The sequence below is a fragment of the Sander lucioperca genome, chromosome 1 (assembly GCF_008315115.2).
Source record: "Sander lucioperca isolate FBNREF2018 chromosome 1, SLUC_FBN_1.2, whole genome shotgun sequence".
Taxonomy (NCBI): Eukaryota; Metazoa; Chordata; class Actinopteri; order Perciformes; family Percidae; genus Sander; species Sander lucioperca.
The window spans coordinates 52,431,321-52,455,156 of NC_050173.1; the positions used below are offsets into that span (position 1 = coordinate 52,431,321).

The 23,836-nt window shown below is 42.9% G+C and overlaps 1 protein-coding gene across 4 annotated transcripts in view; it reads right to left on the reverse strand.

Moving 5' to 3' along the window:
* The window catches only part of si:zfos-2326c3.2 (mitogen-activated protein kinase kinase kinase kinase 4), a 101,241-nt gene that overhangs the window by 44,669 nt on the left and 32,736 nt on the right, over positions 1 to 23,836 (reverse strand). For 3 of the 4 annotated variants that reach the window (XR_004898448.1, XM_031280099.2, XM_031280097.2), the window contains exons 8-15: positions 23,325 to 23,379; positions 22,974 to 23,052; positions 19,808 to 19,980; positions 14,700 to 14,772; positions 13,133 to 13,256; positions 11,466 to 11,582; positions 10,077 to 10,211; positions 5,164 to 5,229 (exon numbers count right to left, since the gene is read on the reverse strand). Coding sequence is in view for 3 of the 4 variants with exons in the window: in XM_031280099.2 (XP_031135959.1) it covers positions 5,164 to 5,229; positions 10,077 to 10,211; positions 11,466 to 11,582; positions 13,133 to 13,256; positions 14,700 to 14,772; positions 19,808 to 19,980; positions 22,974 to 23,052; positions 23,325 to 23,379 (822 nt within the window). In the remaining variant the exon portion in view is untranslated. The remainder of the gene's footprint in view (positions 1 to 5,163; positions 5,230 to 10,076; positions 10,212 to 11,465; positions 11,583 to 13,132; positions 13,257 to 14,699; positions 14,773 to 19,807; positions 19,981 to 22,973; positions 23,053 to 23,324; positions 23,380 to 23,836) is intronic. The other variant, XM_031280098.2, reaches the window with a different exon arrangement.

A 23,836-nucleotide genomic window follows, 5' to 3' on the forward strand; every position in this document is an offset into this window, starting at 1 on the left:
AAACGGGGACAAACAGAAAACACTCATTAAATGGCAATCAGTCGAGCGCTGGCAATGCAGCTTGGACATATGACAGCAGCTGGCTCTCTGGCTGGAGAATCTGATTTGCAAGCACAACTTCCTCCAGAGGAAATGCAATAAAAGCACAAATAAAGAAGCACTGCCGTCATCTACATCTCACAACTCTTGATTGTCTTGTCTGTAAAATAACAGCCATTTTATATTTCCAGGAGGGTGAATTAAAAAAAAAGGATGGCACATTTTTCATAGATGTTGCATTTATGTACATTAGTCATAAAATGATTTGAAGTTTGTGCAAATCAGCACAGAGACTGAGCTCCAGGCTTGCCTAAACAGCCCAGTGGATATAAAGTTACACAGAAGCCTTTTTGGTTTGATTTGCCCTGAGGCTAGGCACATACAAATGAAAATATATATTAATGTAAGACACTACTGTCTATCTCAGTCAGTAGAGCAACAGAGGCAAACTCTTGGAAGGAGTCTGTGTACTATACGGTATGTATGCACTGCACTATGCACAGTATTCACTCATCCAGGAAGTTCACAGAGATGCACACACACTCCAATTCCTCACTACTATCGTAACCCTGAAAGGTACTTTCTCTAACACCACTAGAGCAGAGAGAAACACTTGAGCTCTGTTTGAAATCACATACTAACATACTAAGATATTCATACTAAGGTTGCTGGAAAATTGAGTATGTAGTGCGTTCCAACGGCATAGTATGTAGATTATGTGTATGCGAGAAATGCCCGGATGTATCGTCATGTATCCAGATTAGCAAAAATGTCCAAGGATGATACGTGAGCCTAATCGACATTCTCAACCGCCCCAAAATGAATTGCATCTCTTCAGACTGGGCCGTGGTGGACTGCGAGGCAGGCGGTTAAAATAATCGGCCCGTTAGATAAAATAATGACGAATGATGGTGAGTGGCGTTAAGGTACAGTAAGAGCAAAAGCGTGGGAGTTCACATATATAATGTACTGTCGCAAACATATTTAACACTAAAATAGTTATAGTCATTTTAATTTGCCTGAAAATAATACCGGAAAATATTAAATTGAGTGGAAGAGGTAATGTTGACCTACATTCGTGATCTACATTACTCGTCATTTTGCTTGAGTATACTTCAATGTAAACAGTCTGCTGGCAACGGCATACTTAATCGTTCAGAAGAAGAACAAATCTGTATTATTCGTGACATACAATGATACAATGTAGCAAAATTCAGTCTCTGCATTTAACCCAGCAGCCACATACAGCGTCCGGAGAACAACTTAGGGTTCAGTGTCGACGCGTGGCCCGGTGGAGCCTGGGATCAAACCGCCAATCTTATGGCTGAGGGCTGACCCGCTCTACCTCTGACCCACAGCCACCCCTTAAAAACGTGCCATTCAAAAAGATTCTAATCTTGCATGAATCATCAAAGATATTTTCATTTTAACAATGTATTAGCCTCCTTAGAGAATCGGTATACTCGCAGTTTCCAACCTGTCGTGCGCCAGTGTGACGTCATGGGAGCGCCGTAACTGTTTATACTCGCGCGTGGTGGTCGCGACACTAGATGCAGTCTTCTCCTGAACAGAGGTGGCGCTAATGAGGAAAGGCTACCGACTTTGCTATTTCTACGGACTAGAAGGAGAAGAAAGCACTTTGAATACTTCGGAATGTCTGAACGATTCGACGACCTACTTTGTCGGATCAAGCCTTTTTCATTCACCATAACAAAAAGAACTCATCTTAACCCAGTAAGTTTACAACAGAGACTTGCAGTCACTCTGAGAGTCCTGGCATCCGGTTGCCCTCAAACTCGTCCATGCTTCCTGTTTCCGCTTTGTCGTGCGCCGCTGAAAAAAATAGAGTGGTCTACGTCATTTTTACGTTACATTGGCGCGCGACAGGTCGGGTGCGGCGACTGTAAAGAGGCCTTTAGAGTGAAACATCGGCAACTATATTTCACGTCGTCACGGCAGGATATTGGGTACTAGGAATAATCGCGCCTCGGGTAAACCTCATAGGCCAGGGATCTTCAACAGGGGGTCCGGGACCCCTAGGGGGTCCTCAGAGTCAATGTAGGGGGGGCTGCCAAATTATTGTTTTTAGAGTTTTTTTTCAAAAATGTAAAAGTCATATTACTAGCAAATATAAATTCCTACTGATGATAGGCTTGCTGGCGTATTGGCAAGGTAGTCACTAAAATAGCCATCAACAGATAGTTGATTAATTAATTAACCCACTGTGCCACATGTATGTTTTAACATTAAAACATCAATTATTAGGCTTTTAATAGCTTAGTATTCTATGCAAAAAGGCTATGTATAAAGGCTTTAGGGTGCCTTACAGGTTATTGTAGGCCCAGTTTAATATGGAACTTCATTTTATACAATATATGTAGTAGGGGGTCCCTGATCCGTCTCTCTTTCAGTTAAGGGGTCCTGGGCTTAAAAAAACATTAAAGACCCCTGTCACAGGCTACGATACTGCCTCTGCGCATAGCTCTTTTAGTATGCAGTATGCAGTAAATGCTTAGAGAATGTAGTACGCAGTACGTTAGTATGCAATTTCAAACACAACCCTTGTGTGTCATCATTCTGTCCACCTCAGACATGAACATGGCTGCCACATGCCAACTAGATGAGATGAGATGTATGGGAATGCTGCTGTAGGAGGGGAAAGCACCAGCTTTTTAATGCTGTTTCTTGAGAATGAGAGGACACACAGTCAACTAACAACAGCACCCTAGCCATGGTAACAGGACAGCTTTTTTGGTCCCTGGGAACAAGACCTATTTTCACAACTATATTACCAAACACTCTATGGCAGCTATCTGCAATGTAGCATCCAAATTACCACTAAAGAATGGTGACTTGAATAAGAATGCCTAGTTGCTCTTTATGGTAACTTACACAGTGATAAAGAGGGAGACAAAAATAAAAATATATCGGCTAATACTCAAATTAGTCCATCTGATATTTAATTTAAAGGTCCCATGGCATGAAAATGTCACTTTATGAGGTTTTTTAACATTAATATGAGTTCCCCCAGCCTGCCTATGGTCCCCCAGTGGCTAGAAATGGTGATAGGTGTAAACCGAGACCTGGGTATCCTGCTCTGCCTTTGAGAAAATCTTTATTTTCTTTATCACTGTGTAAGTTACCATAAAGAGCAACTAGGCATTCTTATTCTTTATTATATATTATTATGTTTAAAAAAAAACTCATGAAGTGACATTTTCATGCCGTGGGACCTTTAAGTTACAGTAGTTTACTATAATTGTTTTTGCATATTAGAGATGAAAATCATACAGCCAAATGAAGAGTAATCTCAAAGTGAATCCCTGACAGTTTGTTTGTGATTGTAACAGACATAATATGTATATCCATGCTTCCATCTGTGTAGTTCTGCAGGGGGCTGGAGCCATAATAAAAAACAAATAATCGCAAAATGAATCATCCTTTACCACTTTTTTCAAATTAATGACGTTCAATTTCTTTCATGTTTTGAATCTACAGGCTACGGAGTAATAATCAAGAGGAACTCTCATTATACCACACAATCATAACACCAGGGCTCGACGTGTCAGACAGGAGACGAGAACAGAAAGATCAAGAACTTGGGGATGAGAGAAAGTGTTTGAGAAAGAAAAGAGACACGGTTTAGGGATTTGTATGTCGGAAACACCTACTGAGTTACATAGTCACAGTTTTGGAAGAAAAACTGAGAGACGAGTCGAAAGAGAGATGCGGAACATAAAAGAGGTTACATGCTGTGAACGACGGAGGGAGGGGATAAAGGGAGGAAATGAGGGAGGAAAGGAGAGAGAAGGCATGCTGGGATCAGCGGAGAGACAGAGAGAGAGATGGAGAGGGAAGGCTTTAAAACAAAAGTGATGGCATGCTGTGATAAGCACTGGCTTAAAAGCTTGTCAAGATCTGACTCTGCCGGTACAGTGCGGTATATGTCACTGTTGTCTGGGAAATTTCAGACAAATAGAGAATTAAAAACTCCAATCTTGCACTGCCTGCTCGAATGAGAACTTCAAAAATGATGAACTTTTCCAGCCCCAGCAGGGGTTTCAGGCATCCAGAGCCTGACTCAAACACACTGTCTGTCTCTTATCATTTAAAATATGTACAGCATATAGACACTCGGAGATTATTGATTTTCCCTTTTTATTCTCTTCCCTGCTCCATTGCAGGGTCTTATCATCCTTTCCTCTTCGTCTATCAGCACCCTTTCAATTCCTTTCATCTTACTTTGGGGTCAGTGACAAAGTGATCTACTCATATCATCAAAGTGGGAGCATCGCTACTTGAGAAGTCACCACATCTTTTATTCATATATAAAAGCCGCAGATCAGTTTCTACAACAATCGATTAATCATTTGATCTATGAAATGTCAGAAAAATGCTCATCTCAAACTCATTAAGCCCCAGATGATGTCTTTGAATGTCTTGTTTTGTCCGACCTAAAGTCCAAACCCCAAAAATGTTGAGTTTACTATGGCAAAAGGCAACCAAAAGCAGAACAGTCTCACAATTGAGAAGGTGGAACAAGAGGTTTGGCATTTTTGCTTGGAAAATAACATATAATAAACAATTAAATACAAACTGTTGCAGATTTTCTGTCGATTGACCAATCGATTATTCAACTCAATCATTTCGCTTGTACTTCTTGTTCCAGCTCGTTAAGAAAATGCAACCACATCTACTATAATTTCTATCATTAGCATTTTATTGTTCCTCGACACACAAACACACCGTGTCCCTTCTTACGTTAGGGTTAACAGGTAAAACCGGCAAACGTATTAAGTAGGGAATTAGGCCGTATATGAAAAACACAAATGTTGGAAGACATGTAGAACTGATGAAAAACATAAAGAAACGAACACCTAAGAGATAGAAACCTTACAAAAAAATCATCCACAAAAGAAAGAACGAAAGTAATAACATTTATTACACACACTCCCATACACAAGCCCACACCGCAATGGGTGTTACTGACTAAAACTATCAGCAGCACGAAGAATCAGCCCACAGTCGGAATCTTTCAAAATAAATTCCACCTTCCCTCACTCATATGAAAAATGGAGGAAGTCGTGACAAGTACGTAAAAAATATAGAGTGAAGGTTTGTTACCTGCTCTGTGGCGGAGTCCAGAGGCCTCACTGACACATCGGCACTCGGCTGTCTGCCTGCCTGGTCCTGTTGAAGACAGACACAGACAGACACACACACACACACACACACACGGTTTTGACTTAAGACTTCGATGACATTTTTTTTTCTTTTAACCCTAACAACTACATTTTACCTTAATTCAAATTCTAAAATCCTCTCGTTCCACACTTTTGTATTCCTGTACGGTCCTCACAAGAAGAGCAAAACACTGGCAACAACAAAACAAACACACGCTCAGAGGCTTACTTTAATTAGGGTAAAGTAAGGTCTTGAGCAGAATTCTGAGAGGTGGGAACTGAAATATTCAGAGTGTGCAAGATGACATGCAGCTTTGAGCCAACGCCCTCAACTCTAAATATTTCATTATGACCTCTTTCTTGAATTTCTCCTGAAAAATCCTTGTATGTTATTAGTCCCAACTGGATTTTAGTCACATTTACAATGTTTAATACAATCTACTCTATTTAAATATTTGCAGTTGGTGCACTAAATTATGTTCATGTTGATGTTATGCTACTGGTGGGTGCCTCTAAATTATGTTTGTTCAGCTTGGATCTTAAGAGTCACATTCGACAGAGCTTACGCTGAAATGGCAGCTTAACTGGATGGCAAAAGTTCCATAATGAACTTTGTACTTTTGATGACAAAAGTTTGAGTCATAACCCGAGGTGAGCATTAGGGCTGCAACTAAAAATGGATCGATTAATCTGCTGATTATTTTCTAGATGAATTGTTTGGTCTATATAAAACTATAAAAAGTCAGAAAATGGTAAAAGAAAATGTCTCAGTTTGTCAAAGGTCCAAGGTGAGCTAAATGCTAACATCAGAATGCTAACATGCTCACAGTGACAATGTTTAGTGCTGATGTTCAGCAGGTATAATGTAGACCATATTCACCATCTAAGTTTTACGTGTTGGCATGCTAGCATCTGCTAATCAATTCTAAACCAAAGTATTGGACAAATGGCCATTTTGACGCTAGATGAAAAGTCAGGGAATCAACAAAGTGATTACAATTCCTCCAATTCATCATGGCGATCCATCCAATTCTTTGAGACATTACACTCAAAAGGGCCCTATTTTATCGATCTAAGCGCCTTGCGTGAAGCACCTTGCGCAGGTGCGTTTAGGGCGTGTCCAAATCCACTTTTACTAGTTTGACGGCGGAAAAAAGGGTCAGTGCGCCGGGCGCATGGTTCAAAAGGATTCTACTTAGTGTCTTCATAACAACATAATACACAGTAAAAGATAGTCAGATAGTGTTGTGGGCGGGACATTAAGTCAGACTCAGTGGTGAGTGAAACAGAAGCAGAGGGACAGACACAGAGCTGTAGCCGAGCCAAAGTAGCGCACTTTCTAATTAATTAACTTTATCGGTTATCAGGCAAATACAACGCTGATACAGATCATCCGCTAACTGCCAAAAAACGGCCCGATAATCGTCCAGGGGCCGATAATAGGTCTATCCCTATTTAAAATCCTTGACGTTAATTACAAACCAGTTGGCTGGGATCTGACACCTGATGGGCTGTGCTTCTTCCAGACAGCCAGCCTCCCTAACTTCCCGGCTGCTGCCAGGGGACGGGAGCTACATTAGGTCAGCCCGCACCGGTTAACGTTACTGGGGGGCTAAGACACAGCAGCTAACATTATCGGTTATCAGGCAAAGAAAACGCTGATATTGCTGCTCCACGCCCTGCTATGCCCTGCTACAACCTGCTACGCTCTGCAGTGCCCTGCTACGCCCTGCTCCGTCTTGCTATGCCCTACAGTGCCCTGCAACGCCCTGCTATGCCCTGCAGTGCCCTCCTACGTCCTACTACGCCCTGCTACGTCCTGCTATGCCCTGCAGTGCCCTGCTCCGTCTTGCTATGCCCTGCAGTGCCCTGCAACGCCCTGCTATGCCCTGCACTGCCCTGCTCCGTCTTGCTATGCCCTACAGTGCCCTGCAATGCCCTGCTATGCCCTGCTCCGTCTTGCTATGCCCTGCAACGCCCTGCTATGCCCTGCAGTGCCCTGCTCCGTCTTGCTATGCCCTACAGTGCCCTGCAACGCCCTGCTATGCCCTGCAGTGCCCTGCTCCGTCTTGCTATGCCCTACAGTGCCCTGCAACGCCCTGCTATGCCCTGCAGTGCCCTCCTACGTCCTACTACGCCCTGCTACGTCCTGCTATGCCCTGCAGTGCCCTGCTCCGTCTTGCTATGCCCTGCAGTGCCCTGCAACGCCCTGCTATGCCCTCCTATGCCCTGCACTGCCCTGCTCCGTCTTGCTATGCCCTACAGTGCCCTGCAACGCCCTGCTATGCCCTGCTCCTTCTTGCTATGCCCTACAGTGCCCTGCAACGCCCTGCTATGCCCTGCAGTGCCCTGCTCCGTCTTGCTATGCCCTGCAGTGCCCTGCTCCGTCTTGCTATGCCCTACAGTGCCCTGCAACGCCCTGCTATGCCCTGCTCCGTCTTGCTATGCCCTGCAGTGCCCTGCTCCGTCTTGCTATGCCCTGCAGTGCCCTGCTACGCCCTGTAACGTCCTGCAGTGTCCTGCTACGCCATGAACTACTACAACTACTATTTCTAGTTATAGTTCCATCATCTTTATTGTGACTATTATTGCCACTGTTCATCGCACCCCCAACCGGCACCATCAGACACCGCCTACCAAGAGCCTGGGTCTGCCGAGGTTTCTCCCTAAAAGGAAGTTTTTCCTCGCCACTTTTGCACTTAAATGCTTGCTCTTGGGGGAATTACTGGAATTGTTGGGTCTTTGTAAATTATAGAGTGTGGTCTAGACCTACTCTATCAGTAAAGTGTCTTGAGATAACTCATTATGGTTTGATACTCAAATTGAATTGAATCCAACACGACCACTGTAACAAATAGCAGCTCTAGTGACACTGCAAACCACATAACCAACCAGTTATTTTTTATACCGACTTATCTGGGTCAAGGGGGGCAGGACATCTCTCAGCATCCATTGAGGCAGGGTAGACCATAGACAGGTTGCCCGTCTGTTAAAGGGAATTCACACTATCCCCTTTTGCAAATGATAACGAAGCGGTTAAGGGAGTGGTTTTTTGTTTGGTTTTTCAACACAGTTGATCAGTCACTGTCCCCGAGCAGTGTGGCGATTCAAACCCTGCACCCGGCCACGTCGCTCATCTTTAAGCCACGGACACGCCCCTGAAATACATTATGTGATGCTCGCCAAATCAATCAATGTGTGAAATGATTGGAAACCGCTGCACCAAGGCGAGTTCTTCCTCTGACAAAATACACTCACTCATACTCACTGAACCTGTCGCATAATTAAACGCAGATGCATTAAAACTTAATGAAGCGTCAGATAGATCCATCAAGCATGCTGAACTTAATGACTTAGAGGCAATTTGTGTAATCAGAATTTAATACGTACATATAGCTCTCTGCCACACACACACAAGCCCACAGACAGACATATAATATAACTAGACAGATATTAATAGCATCGAAATACAGTGTCTTCTACATGAAGAAATCACAGTTCCTAACATGCGCCTTGGTATTAATATACACCTATTGAAACGCACTGGTGTGTGGGATAGATCCATTACGCACGTGTTCAAATGAATAACTTAAAAAAAGAACCTCTGATGTTGAAGAAGAGAGAGCTGTCTTTTTTTTTTTTTTTTTAAATGACGGGTACAGTTGCTTTGTAACACGTTCTCACAGTAAAGGTGATTTTTTTTTATTTTCCACCGATCTGTATGATTATGAAATTATGTTTTAACATAAAAAATATTTTTATAGAAACTTTATGGAAGTAAAAACCTTCAAAAGAGGAAACTGCAGAACAGAAGCAGAACAACAGGATTCATGAAACGTATTCAATTGTTACTATATATGGAGCCGCTTTTCATATATAATGAATTCTTCAAGGGTTTTATTCAAGCAGCACCCACGTACTTGTAAAATGTATTTAAAAAAAAATAAAAATAAATGAGAACACTCACTTGCATTATGATGGGATTAAAGTTGATAGAAAGGTGTCCAAAAGGCCACTTTCCATCTCAAAAAGTTTTGTCTTCCAATGTTCATAATTATAAAATTATGAGTTATAGCATCTGCCCTCAAAAACTCTCTTCTGGCTCGCCGCGTCGAGGAGAGCGTTTTTAAATCAGCTGGGAGACAAAGGCTGACAGGTGCAATCGCTGCATCAGTGCAGCATGCGTCAAACACACCTCGAGCTTACAGAGTTTCTGAGCAACACGCACGCATGCACGCACATATTTCTAGTGTGAAATCATTTTTTGGGATAGTTCAGACTTTCAGACCAAATACAGGAAGCTCTGGCAGGCTATTGTCGTGTTATAAGACCGGGGAAGCTCAGCGCTAGTGTATACATGAGAGAGAGTGACGGTTAATGCGCTCAGAGCAGACAGCTGTCGGCTATCACAGCAGCGAATAAATTGGCAGTTTAGTAGCCTAAATGTACAGCGTAGGTTTCAGTGTGTCTCTGAAGAAAAGCTGCAGCTCCTCAAAACCCAAGTCAAGTTCCAGTGTCTCGCTTCTCAACAATGCAACAGAACAAAAAAGAGCCGCAGTGGCACGGGGAGAGCAGCAGTCAGTTGGAAAAACTCTGACGCAGAGAGAGGATATGAGAGGACGGGGAAGTCCATCTACAAACCCATCAGTTACAAGTATCGGGAGACACGGAACGCGTATGTGACGACGGCAGAATGTAGTTATGTCATGTATTAGTTCTTTAGCGCGCTTGCATGACCGTGACGTGAAACCAACACTAACCGGATCAAATGTATACAATGTAACGAAAACATGAACCTTGGTCCGGACTTTCAGGTGTGAAAAGGCCCTGAATCTGTATCGAGTTCATCTTTACCTGTCTCCTGTCACTCCTCCTGTTTCTCTCATCCAATACGATTCTGCTGTCATGGGGATCAGACTCCTCCCCAAGAAAAATCTCTTGAAGCTCCGCCCACTGGAAGGCGCAGTCTGCCAGCTGCCGCCTCTGCTGCTGGAAACAGCAAATAGTACTGGTGATTACAACAACACACACCCTGACAAGCCAACATCATTTACAAAACTATTTCTTGGCATGTGTGAATGGTATTGTTCACTTAGTCACAGTGTATGAATTTTCTTTTTGTGGGCATTTTGCTGACATTCTTAAAGTTCCTATGACATGCTGCTTTTTGGATGCTTTTATATAGGCCTTAGTGGTCCCCTAATACTGTATCTGAAGTCTCTTTTATATAGACCTTAGTGGTCCCCTAATACTGTATCTGAAGTCTCTTTTATATAGACCTTAGTGGTCCCCTAATACTGTATCTGAAGTCTCTTTTATATAGACCTTAGTGGTCCCCTAATACTGTATCTGAAGTCTCTTTCCCGAAATTCAGTCTTGGTGCAGGATAACAGCCACTAGAGCCAGTCCCACAATGAGCTTTCCTTAGGATGTGCCATTTCTGTGTCTGTAGCTTTAAATGCTATTGAGGAGGGGGGGGGGCAAGGTGGAGGGTGGGGGTGTGGCCTTGACCAACTGCCATGCTTTGCTTGTTTTCAAGCCATGATGTCTCTCTCTCTCTCTCTCTCCCAAATTCTCTGGGCGGACAAAGCAGAGAAAGGGGAGGTAACCTTTCCCCTTATGATGTCATAAAGGGAAGATTCCAGATTGGCCCATCTGAGCTTTCATTTTCTCAAAGGCAGAGCAGGATACCCAGGTCTCGGTTTACACCTATCACCATTTGTAGCCACTTGGGGACCATAGGCAGGCTGGGGGAACTCATATTAATGTTAAAAAACCTCATAAAGTGACATTTTCATGCCATGGGACCTTTAAGGAGTACAACCTGCTAGGGCTGCACAATAGATCGTTTTTTTTTTTATCGTCATCATGATATCAACTGGCGCAATAAACACATCGCCAAAGACGCTCAGAGATTTTTTTGTGTTAGTTGAAAGAAAATATGAGCAGAAAACTGCACTTTAAAATGTAACTGTAACGTTTTTAATGGTGCCTTTTATATTCAAATTAATGTTAACTTTGTTACATAAAAGACTGTTGGAAAGGATTTCCTTTCATTTGTTTTAAATTCAACAAGCAATTTCTTGGACTTCAGCAGAATACTGAAAAGAACAGGGTACGCTTTAATGTCTGTTTTATTTAACGCAAATAATATTGTTAGCGCGATATTCAATGTTATCGCATATTTTCCTGCACTAAAGGCTGAGTGAATACAGAAGGAGAGTGTGAATAAACAGCACTTACGTCCTCTAACTTTTGCCGCTGTTCATGTTGCTGTTGGATCCTCTTCTGTCTGTCGGCCAGCAACTGCTGCTTGTATCGCTCCTGCTCCGCCAACTGCTGCCTGTGCTGCTGCAATGCCTCAACAGGAAGTAGGATCATAGTTAAAATACATATAAGAAAAATGGCACAGTAGGCTTTTTACACTCTGAAGTCTTCGATTTTAAGGTTAAATATTTATATATATTAAGGGGCCATCCACACAGAGACGCTTTTTTTTGGCCAATCGTCCGAACGAATCCTATAAACGCACTGCCTGAAAACGCACTTTTTTGAAACCTGGTCCCAGGGTGAAAAAATTCGAAAACGGCTCCCTTTTGGCTTCGTTTGGACGGTGAAGCCGCATACGTGCGTATCGATGATGTCGTCGCCACACCCCTCAACCGCTAACGTTATGTAACTAATGTTATGTAACTAATGTTATGTAGCTAACGTTAAACATGGCTAAAGTAGCTGACGCTCCAGCAGGGACGTAATGTTAACGTTAGCTGCTACGGTTAGCTGTTTATAAAGTGGAAGTAGACAACTTATCAACTAGCTAGCTAATCTGTCTGCTTATCAACTCCTTGAACGGATTATAGTAACTTTTAGCACGGCTTATTGTAGAAAGGCTACCACAAGAGAAACGTGTCGATTATCAAAGAGACATTGGATCGTTGATGTTTGTTTGACTGCCAATGTTTGCTAGCAGCGTTAGCGCGCTAACGTTAGCTCTGCTAGCTAGCGCGCTGCAATCATGTCCGATGGCAGACAGAATTGCAAAATAAAAAGCAATCCAACAGCACATTATACAATGTAAACAAAGACACGTTTTCTTGCGGCGGCCTTTATAAAATGAGCAGTGGTGAAAGTTATTATAGTCTATCATGTTATGATCGGGAGTGACTGGAGACTATGTTCTTCTTCTCCGTTTTTGGTGAATTTCTGAAGCAGAAACAGCACCACCTATAGGCCTGGAATATGAAGTAGCGTGTTGAGTCTTACAATGGATCCGTTTGGCCTGTTTGTTCCAGGGAAGACAGGGGAAAAAAAGATTGTTTTTGTACGTGTGGACGTGGCCAAAGTCAACCAAGTTAACTTCTGCACTAGTAAAACCAACAACTGAATAATGTTTGACTTGGATCCAGGGTGAAATGGCCTGCTGTTCCAACTGTGATATGAGCCAATTACACCTACAACTTTAGCAAGACTAAAGGTTAATTGCCGAGTGTGAAATGGGATTAGAGCTCAAGTGGACATAATTACCAATTCTTTTTTATCCTTATCGATTCACCTGCCAATTATTGTCTCGGTTAGGTTCATCATTTCGTCTATGATTTGTAAAGAAAATAGTGAAGTGGAACAATGCCATCCACAACTTCTGAGACACCTCATGGCGTGGTCTTTAACTCGCTTGTTTTGTCCAAAACCCAAAGATTTACTGACACATTTGACACAAACAAAAACAAAACTAAGAACAGGAAATCCTCTCGATTGAGAAACCAGTGTAGGTTTGACATTCTAGCTTGAAACAATTTATCAATTATCCACAGATACACACACTTGACTGATGCCGTCATCACCAGGATTGCAAATATACTGCTTATTATGAACGAACGTGGAAAAAGGTTGCACAGGACCTCGATGCCTACCTGTTGTCGTTGTTGACCCCCAGCTCCCCCATGGCCCCCCTCTCTGCCCCCTTCACGATCCTCCGTCTGCAAACGGAGAAACTCCCGTCTCAGCGTCCATTCGCCAGGAACGTTCACGATGGAGCTGAAAGAGAGGGAGGAAAAACGGCGTTAAGTGGAAATAACGGCGACTGTTAGGTACTAAAGCGCTGTGAATTCAGCAATGAGATGGCCATGGGCACAGTTCCACACACAAACACACACTTAAAGCTCATCCTAGGAGAAAGTGCTCAGCTCCTAGTGCCATCTGCTGTTGGACGTCCAGGGACAACAGAGAGGCTAGTGCATCTGTCCACACACACACACACACTCCCTGTAGTGATCCACTAGCTGTGCGTGTGAGGAGCACTTAAAGGTGCAGTAGGTAAGACTTATAAAACTAACTTTCTGCTGAAACTGACCCTATGTTCCAGTAGAACTACATGAAGCAGGTCATTAAAAAAAAAAAAAAAAAAAAAACCTACCTGGCACCTCCTACAGCCTGTAGCGCGATTTGCAAAAATCCACCGCTCCCTGTTCAGATGCACCAATCAGGGCCAGGGGTGGTGTCTAACTGCTTGTCAATCACTGCTTATGCACATGCATTCATTCTCCCTTGTGGGGGGAGGGGCTTAGGAGACCGTTTTGGGCTTTAGCAGAAAGGGGGGAGGGGACTGAGAAGTTGTCGATGTTCAAATTTTTTGGCTAAGTCCTGGATCTTCACAATCCTACCTACAGCACATTTAACCCTTGTGTTGTCTTCCCGTCAACCCTGAACTTGTCGTCCATCCAGGTCAAAAGTGAATTTGAATTTTTGGTGCTTTTTTTTGGAGCGTTTTTGGGGGTCTTTTTTTACGCTTTTGACACTTTTTAAAACATTTGTCACTTTTTTCAACATTTTATTTTTAAATTCATGGTCAATAAAACTAATTTATATGACATTATACCTAATGTTTGAGTTAAAAAAGCAGAAATTATGAATTATTTTGACTAATAGTTAAGATCAAAAGGATGTTGAGTGAATCACAGACTGGTTTATGTCAAAGTTTAGTCACGATACTATTTTAAAACCACTTAAACAGGTTTATAAAATTGAATAAAACACCCAAAATTCAATTAAAGTAATTATTCATTTTACGTGCAAAGATCATCCATGCATCCGTGTTATTTTTGGGCATTTTGATTCAAAGAAAACCCATATTTTCTGATATAAAAACTTTGAAAACGGGGCAAATTTGACCCGAGGACAACACAAGGGTTAAGCAGCGGGAGAGTTGATAATGACGTGAGTGTTAATCCACCGATAAGCACTGGTAATGATGGTGATTGGCGAGGATACATTTTCACACATTTCTGAGACACTGTTTGCATGTTGGCCTGGATTCATTGACCGTGTGCGCTTGATACCACATACGTTCTGCATATGGAAATCTGCGGCCACTGCTGCGGCTCTGAATCGGTTACCCACTGCACGGGTGTGTCTTTCATCACACTCTTGTGATGAAATCTCTCAATGTCATCATGCCTAGTGTGAAAGAAAGGCTTTTACCTGGGCTCTCCTTCCTCCTCTGTCACCTCGTCATCGTCTTCTTCACTGCCACTGTACTCATACTCTGGACCCTCTGAGAGAGAGACAGAGACAGAGATAGAGAGAGAGAGAGAGAGAGAGAGAGAGAGAGAGAGAGAGAGAGAGAGAGAGAGAGAGAGAGAGAGAGAGAGAGAGAGAGAGTGAAAGATAAGTAATTTATTTAGTTATATCAGGTCATTAAAACCCATCAAATCCAATATCTTTTTGCAAAGATCGCAACTGATTGCGATGGAAATGGAAAGTTAATCATTTACAATGGAAATGCAAAGCAATGGAAATGGAAACTTAATAATTGACTGGCCTTTTTTCCCCCCTTCTATTGGAGCTGAAATAAGTAGGTTCAGGTTAATTTATTTGTACCCGTAGCTAAATTCGTTTTGCAGCAAGATGATTAGTCGATTAAATCGATTATTCGATCCAAAGCACATTAATCGGAAACTACTGCGGTAATCGTTTTCATCGTCGATTAGGTTATTTCTTCAAACAAAAACGCCATCCATTTTCTGGCCGCAGCTTCTCTAACACGAGGCTTTTCGTTGCTTCATAGTATTTTGAACTATAAGTATCTTTGGGGTTTGGACCGGTCAGACAAAACCAGACAGTTTAAGGGCGTTTTTTACACCTGAAAGTCCGAACCAAGTTCATGTTTTTGTTACATTGTATACATTTGATCCGGAAAGTTTTAGTTTCACACTGCAGTTACGCAAGCGCACTAAAGAACTATCCGTGACAAAACTACGTCCTGTCGTCATCACATACGTGCGCTGCGTCTCCCGACAGTTGTAACTGATTGGTTTGTAGACGGACTTCCCCGTCCTCCCGTATCCTCTCTGTCAGAGTTTTTGGCGGCTCTTTTTGTGCGAGACACAGGAACTTTACTTGGGGTTTGAGGAGCTGCAGCATTTATTCAGAGACAAACTGAAACCTACGCTGTACATTTACTACCACTTAACAAGTAAACTGCTGATGTATTCTCTGCTCTGATAGCCGACAGCTGTCTGCTCTGAGCGCATTCACCGTCTCTCTCTCACATACACGTAAGCACTGAGCTATTCCTTAAGGAGCTTCCCCGGTCTTATGAAACGATGAGAGCCTGCCAGAGCTTCCTGTATTTGGTCCGAAAGTCCAAACCATCCAAAAAGTGTTCTCATACTGCAAAACGAACCGAACCATGGTTCAGTTTGGTCCGGACCGAGACCACCTCTTTTGATCGGACCAAAATGTGGTCTTTTGATCCGGACCGTGGTCCGAGGCACCTTTCTCACCTGCAATTTTGGTTCGGACCAAACTGAAAAGTCCGAAAGTCCGGACCAAATGAGGTAGGTGTGAAAAAGCCCTAAGACATCCCCATGGACTCTGGGAAGATGTGACACTATTTTTTTTTTTTTTTAATCTTTTACAGACTGATCAATCGTGAAAATAACCAACAGATGAATCAATAATGAAGTTGAGTTGCAGCCCTTAAAGCTAAATCTGAGAGGATCTGTGACAGTAGGCATCCTAAAGACAGCAGCTGCAGAGCACTGGTGGAATGTGTTCCACTTCATTCCGCTGTCCATGGTAACATGTCTGAGTGTGAACCTAGCGGGCTATCTATCGTAAAATGATGCGTTCAGTGTTTTGAGGTATGGTCATGTGGGTGGTGCTTGGAGTGAAGGCCTCTGTGTTTGCACTGGTGTGGGTATTCTCCTCCGGCGCACAGTACTGCGTCTCTGGCTTTCTGAGCCAGCCACGGTTTGATTAAACATTCCTCCATGCCTGCCGTCTCGTTCCTTTGTCGTCTACTGCCAGTAGCAATTTTGTCATTATCGAAGCCACACAAAAGTGGAGTGTGGGCAAACTTGGGCAACAAGAAAGTAAATGAGAGTCTTGTTTAGTGGAAGACATATGGGAGAGAGTTGTTACACCATGGCTTTCGAAAACAGCAATGCTGAATCATCTCAATTCTGCCGCAAATGCATTCACCAAAAAGGTTGTCTCTCTCTTTTACATGCGCCTCCTAACATGGGAGCCATGACACATGTGATTTAGTGTCTTTCCCTGCCCACACACATCAGAGTTATGGAAGTATTGTTTTGGTGCAACTCTCTAAATGTATATTATTAGACCTAATAGTTTGGATTGTGGATTGGAAAAGTGTTTCTGAGAGTCTTTCTACACCTAAATCACTGCCCAGGCCAACGCTGTTCCAGCGGGCTTATTGTCCAAAGGCCAGGAAGACGGGCCAGCCAGCTTAGCATAACAACATTTGGCCAACATATGGTGTGAAAGTAGCTCGGGCGAACTCGGAACATTCACTTGACACGCCATATGTTGCTATTAACACGCTGAAAGGTGGGCTTGTTCAAGCCAGAAAAAGAAGGCGGAAGACTGACAAAGTCTGCTTTTGCAATGGACAGAGGAAATCTCTGCTCGGTTGCTGTGACGTCAGGTTTGAAGGTTTTTGGATCGTGCCGCGTCTTTCTGAGCCAAAGCTGCCGGAGAGCAGAGCAATTTTGAGGGTTAATGCCACTTTTGCTGACTGAGAAGTGGCCTCTTTTTTGCGTGTGTGAGTGATTCATCTTCCAAAACATACTGTACACCATCGTTGGCCAAACACTCTTGGGTATGCTGAAAATGACACATCCTTTTTGCATCATGTCCGGAGCGTTGGTGTTTCTTTCTGTAGCAGTGACTTTTCCCACACGCACTTAGACTACCGGCATTTCATTACTCTGGATGGGCATAGGGGCACACGCACACGCACACACCATGCAGAAAGTCTACCAGTCATTAGTGTGTTTTTATAAGCTCACAGAAGATTAGAACCAGATGGCCATTCTGTTTCCTCCTTCCTTCCCCTCTCAGCTTCTCTCTCTGGTCTGTGTGTGTGTGTGTGTGTGTGTGTGTGTGTGTGTCTGTCTCTCTCTCTCCCCTCTGCTTCTCTCTCTCTCTCTCTCCCCTCTGCCCTGTCTGTCTGTCTGTCTGTCTGTCTCTCTGTCTGTCTGTCTCTCTGTCTGTCTCTCTCTCTCTCTCTCTCTCTCTCCCTCTCCCTCTCTCTCCCCTGTCTGTCTTTCCCAAACGAAGATAAGTAAACCTAATGGACAATACGAGGATTTCTCGCACTGCTTGAATATCAACGTGTGAACAAAGGAGGAGCGGATTCATAAATTCTCCTCCCCTCCCCGAACTCTTTTTCTCACAGTATGACTGCCATCACATATTCAGCACGTGCAACTCATCCAGGGTTTAATTCATTTTTTTTTTGTCTGGCCGTCTCGCTGTCACCATTCCTCTGTATTCAACTCAATTAAAATATCTGGCATATCTGGTACAGCTCAAATTGGCACAAGAGGGAAACCTGTTGTCCAACTAGCGGTAGTGTTTTGCATTTTTAGAGGTGCAATCATACGCGTATATAGAAAAATTCACCTAAAAAAACCTTCGTAATTAAATCAGTGTTTTCTTGCCTGAAACTTTCTTTTTATGTTTCAGTGCATTGCAGTAATAGTGGACAGGTTTAGGTGTTATAATACTGGGTTCCCCGGAAAAAACAATGAACAAAGTATAATATATGCAAAATAAGCTATGTAAATTGTGGGTAACACTAGCAACCTAATGAAACATTTCCATACAGAGCATGCTATGAGTGAGCAGAAACACCGTGTTTTTAACAGCCTGAGAGAAGCAGCTGCTGTGCCATTAGTGCAGCTGGTGCACTCTCTCAGCTCAAGTGTGGTGTGATGGTTCCTATTCCACTACAAGCGGCCTGAAACCCACCTACTGCAGTGAATTAGTGAGACATAAAGCAACCTCTATTTTGTGAAGTGGCCTACTTGTAAAACGCTCTGAAAATTCATTACTCTTCCAAAGAATTCCAAAAGAAAGTTCGAACAATGCAGGGCAGAGAATAAATGTGGGTGTTTAATCGGCACAGGGGTTCTGCACGCAGTTCTCCTTCTGTGTCTCATGGAGTCAACCCCCTGTGGGGTTTGGCTTTACAATTAGCGTTTGTGTGTATGTGTTCTACATTCAAAATCATGTCTTGATTTGATATTGTGAAAGTATGTGTTCACTTATGTCTGCTTGAATGCCTCTTGAGTTTTTAACGCAGTTCTTGCTGGACCACCCTGTGACTCGAAGTAAATAAAAACCATACTTTAGTTCTCTCCTTAAGCATGATTTATGGTTGTGCGGAGGCTCCACGCAGAGCTTTCGCCGTAGTCTAGGTAAGTGGCCTGAAGTTTATACTTGTGTGTTGGTGTGTGCGTCGATCTAATAGCAGGGCCGGCGTATGTGTGTGTGTGTGTGTGTGTGGGAGAGTGTGTGGTAGAGCGAGTGAGAGAGAGACAGCGATTAGCTTCGGAGCGAGTACAGACTCTAGAGGCATAGTGAGAGAAACAAAGTGTCTCCCCTGTAGCAGAAAAAGTTAACCCTCTCCTTGATTTCATGTTGTTTATGAAGTAGGAGAACCCGGAAATGAGTTGGGGGGGGGGGGGGGGGGATTGGAACACTACCACGCTACGGCCAAGCGACGTGCGTCCCGGCGACGCGGGGTTACAGTTTTCGAGAGGTGCACGTCAGGCTACGGCGTAGGGTCTGGCGTAGATATAACGCGGAAGCATAAATCACGCTTTGCACAGAGCTACCTTCCCTCCCCACAAACAAACACGGCATGAAGCAGTGAAATAATATCAGCGCAGGTCCTCCATCAGGACCCCAGCCCATCGCATATTCCCTAGGATCATCCCCATCACTGTAAGTCATCCTACAGTACATAAGCACATCAGCTGGAGAATTCAGCATTTAAAATAGAAGTACGGAATTATTACTGACTCGCTGGAATCAATTTGAGTCAGTCAGTTTTGCTGCTGTGAAGAATTGAGTAAAAGAACTCAGGAAATCCCAGTTCAGGTTTTGGTCTTAATAAAACTAAAACAGCAACTATACTAGCTGACTGCATTTAATGTTCAGTGCATTCATCCAGCTACCGAACACGTTAGTCCCTCTAGCCATCCTTCCATCTATCTCTGCCTCATTGCCTTATCCCTTCACACGTCTGTTACTGGTATATATCCGTTTCTCCTCACCTTTCTCCCTTTTCTTCCTGGTCCTGTCCAGGTGATCTTTGAGCATGATGCGAACTTGTCTCTCATTAGCCAGATCTCTGATGAAAGCGTGCCTCAGCAGCGTGTCCGTGGCGGGCCGATGCAGATGGTTCTTGACCAGACAACTGTCGGCAAACGACAAGAAACGCTTCGACCTGTCAGAGACACAAAGAGACGAAGAAAGAGGGCGAAAGGGAAAACAAACCACGTTAGCGCGAGAGAGACTGTTGTAAAAACCTGCACTATATAAATTCTGTTTAATGTGCCCTAATAAATGCAAGTGTAATGTATTTTTTAATTAATTCAGGTATAGGTTACATGTTGTCCACACAACCTTAGTTAGCCTGCTCAGTTATTAACACCATTCTTAGTAGGGCTGTGTATTGGCAAGAATCTGGCGATACGATACGTATCACGATACATGGGTCACGATTCAATATGTTGCAATATATTTCGATACTCTGCGTAAGGCGATATATATTGGGATTTTTTTAAAGTATAATTTTAGAAAACTAATATTTAAAAAAGACATGATGTGCATAAAATTCAAAGAAGTTTACTTTACGTAAACAATTCAGTACACAGAAAATCTAACTGCCAGTTTGGGATTGTGGTTCACAGGTTCTTAGTGAGCTAATGTTTATATGCTAAAGTAGGCCAAAGTTCAGCCATAGCTACATTGTTAGCTTCTAGCTAAAAGTCAGGCACTGCTAGGCACTGTTAGGCAAGGACACTAGTGGTGTGTCTCAGCATAGCCATCTAGCGGTAGGAGGTTTAAACACAACATAAACGTGAACCACTGTCTTCAGGTCCAGACACACAGAGCCGACGGCCAAACGTCGGCAGAAAAGGCAGTTGGGCTGATCAGTCTCCCCAAGTTGGTCAAAAAAGTGCCTCGGAACACACCAGAGCGACGAGACGTAATACGTCTCCATAACAGCAGGCGGCGCTAATCTGTATTGTCGCCCAAAAATGAAAACCGGCAGCTGATTGGACGAACACGTCACGTGGGTCTGGTTTCTCCAGAAATTTAAAGACAGACTGTCATGGCGGCTTGTTCAGAATACGATCTCATATTGTACTAAAATAGTTCACCGAAACGTGTTTCTGAAAACATTTTAAGCGAGAAATAGGCCGTGCAGTTGCTGAATAAGAGAGAGTTGTGATGGCGCCGCATATGGCGACTCGGTGTGTCTGTGCGTGTTGCTTTAATGTGACATGCACCTACAACACCAGGACAAATTCCTTGTGTGTGTAAACGTACTTGGCAATAAAGCTTTTTCTGATTCTGAATCTGTCTTCATTTCAGATCAACAAAGGTCAGTTTAAAAAAATTTCGTCAGATTTTGAGAGACTCTAGTCACACTCATTCCGCTTCCCGTTTCCGGGTTAGCACTCTACCAATCAGATAGGTCATTTGAGTCCGACTGCCGGCAGTGCCCGCCCCGCCGATTATACATGTCAAATCGGCCAAAATGAAGGACGACGGCCCCTCGGACGGACGACGGCACGGAACACACCGAACAGACTCGAGTCACCTTCCTCGCCAGACTGTCTGACGGCTGATTATCGGCTCTGTGTGTCCGGGTCTTTACATGAATATTTTTGAACGTAAACTAAAAAATAAAAAATAAAAATTAAATCGATATTGCGTATTGAAAATCAATATAGTATTGCTAAATAAAATATCACTATACTCAAGTGTATCGATTTTTTACTTACACCCCTAATTCTTAGTTCTGGAATCCAAATTTAAATATTCTAAGCTGCCAATGCCCAATTTAACTTTGAGCTACAGTTTGTATTGTGTGCACTTTTTACTATCACCATCATATCACTAAAGCCATCTATGAATAAACTTGAGCTAAGAAATGGGAAGTGGCTTAACCGAGTGGAAATTTAAAAAACATTGTAACCCACAAACCCATATTACATGTTATAGGTTGAGACTTTTTTATTGACTAGAGTCCTTATCCTGATATTGTTGAAAAATTTGACTTTGTTTTTAACCTAAACTCTTAAGCATTTATTTAACAAGACTGGTCCCTTTCAATTAAAACATCTCTTTTATTAAGGGAACTTCTGCATAATTAAAGGTGGACCATGACTTAAAACAAAAACAATTGCTATTCAAAAATCATACATCACCTAGTGTATAAAGTGAGAACTCAAAAATGTGGAGCGAGATCATGTGTAAATCAATACGCAGTCAATATGAAATAAAAAGAGACAGTGAAATGTAACAGACCGATACAAAAACCAGCAGGCTCATTAGTCAAGCATAATTTAATAAATGACAGCCTCTAAAACATGCCACAAAACTCTTAAATAGTTGTTTAGAAACTCACCTAGCGTGTGCAAGCTAGTAATCACTTGTTGAAAATGTTAAGGGAAAATCCTGTCAAAAATGTTGATAACGTTTTACTCAGGAAATATCTGCATACTGAAACACTCCTAAAATTCAAGAGGTGGGTTGTCTGTGCTCTGAACACACAGAAAACAGGGAAGGAATATGTGTTGCTGCTTAGTTTTTGGGGTGTGTGTGTGTGTGTGTGTGTGTGTGTGTGTGTGTGTGTGTGTGTGTGTGTGTCGCCTGCGGGAGGGCCTGAGGTAAAAAGACTAGAGAGCACTGCTACCCATCGAAGCTATTAAAAGCTGCCCTACGAACCAGTGCTTCTGTTTACATTAATAGTGAATGAAAAGACATCCCGGGTGCAACCACCAGTTCAAGCTGAAGAGCTTCTCCATTATATATGGAAGAGGAGGAGACAGGATGACAGGAGAGGAGGAGAAGAGGGGAAAGAGAGATGGAGAGGGGTTCATAATAACTCTGATTGAGATTAAAAAATGGCAACAACACTGTGTCCATTCTAATAAAGCCAAGGCCACATGTATTACAGGTTGTTATCTTGTCGCCTAAGGAACATGCCTGGACATGCACACTTTGAGTTTGCAGTTTCATCGTGGGAAGAAAGTGCTGAGATAGTGTTTGTCTGATTGCGTGATGCATGAAACCCACAACAAAGACCACTTTCAAGCCCTGTTTTCGTGTGTGTGTGTGTGTGTGTGTGTGTGTGTGTGTGTGTGTGTGTGTGTGTGTGTGTGTGTGTGAATCACTGAGTGCGTGAGTGTGTTCTCACGGGCTTACCATTTCTTTGATTTAAGTTTGGGTGGAGGGTTTCGTGGAATCAAAAACAGTGCTCTCATTGGATGCATGTCACACAGCGCTGCAAACAAAGATAGAGATTACGAGAGGGAAATAGTGTGTGTGTGTGTGTGTGTGTGTGTGTGTGTGTGTGTGTGTGTGCGTGTGTGTGTGTGTGTGTGTGTGTGTGTGTGTGTGTGTGTGTGTGTGTAGAATGAGAAAAAGAGAGGACCAGATGGGGACAGGAACTGTTAAAAGGGAGGAGAAAATGAATCCAGAGTGGAAATACACGTACAGAAAAACAAACGGTCTCAATCAACAATGCGTGTATGCGTGAGTGCATTCCTAACTTACGAGGGGCTCCTTCAGCCATCTCTAAAGCAGTGATGCCTAAGGACCAGAGGTCACTCTGAGAACGAGAGGAAAAAGGAAAAGGGTTAAGACGTGTGGTGCACGCACAAAACGTAAGCTCCAGTTCAGTTCATTTCCTGTAAACTTTGGATCTCCCCTTTATATTCAAACAGTAAATCACTCTGTGCATAGTGTGTGAGAGCACAGGTCCAGGAATTACACAAACAATTTCCAAGAATTCGAGCCAAACGTCTGGCATTTGACAAAAGAATCAAAGAATGAGTGGATTCCTTTCAATGATGCACTGGATTTTATAAGTCAATGTCTAATTACTTCCAGAAGAGCATACAGTTAGCGGAGATTCCATTTGAGGATGTCTCCAATATATCTAGTCAGTAACAGGGAACGGGAACGTTTTTGGTCAAAAGTTAGGATGAAGTTTGCTCGGCATCGCAAAATAGCAGCGCACTTGACAGTTTTTCTGTCAGTGATAAAAAAAAAATTCCGTTATGAAA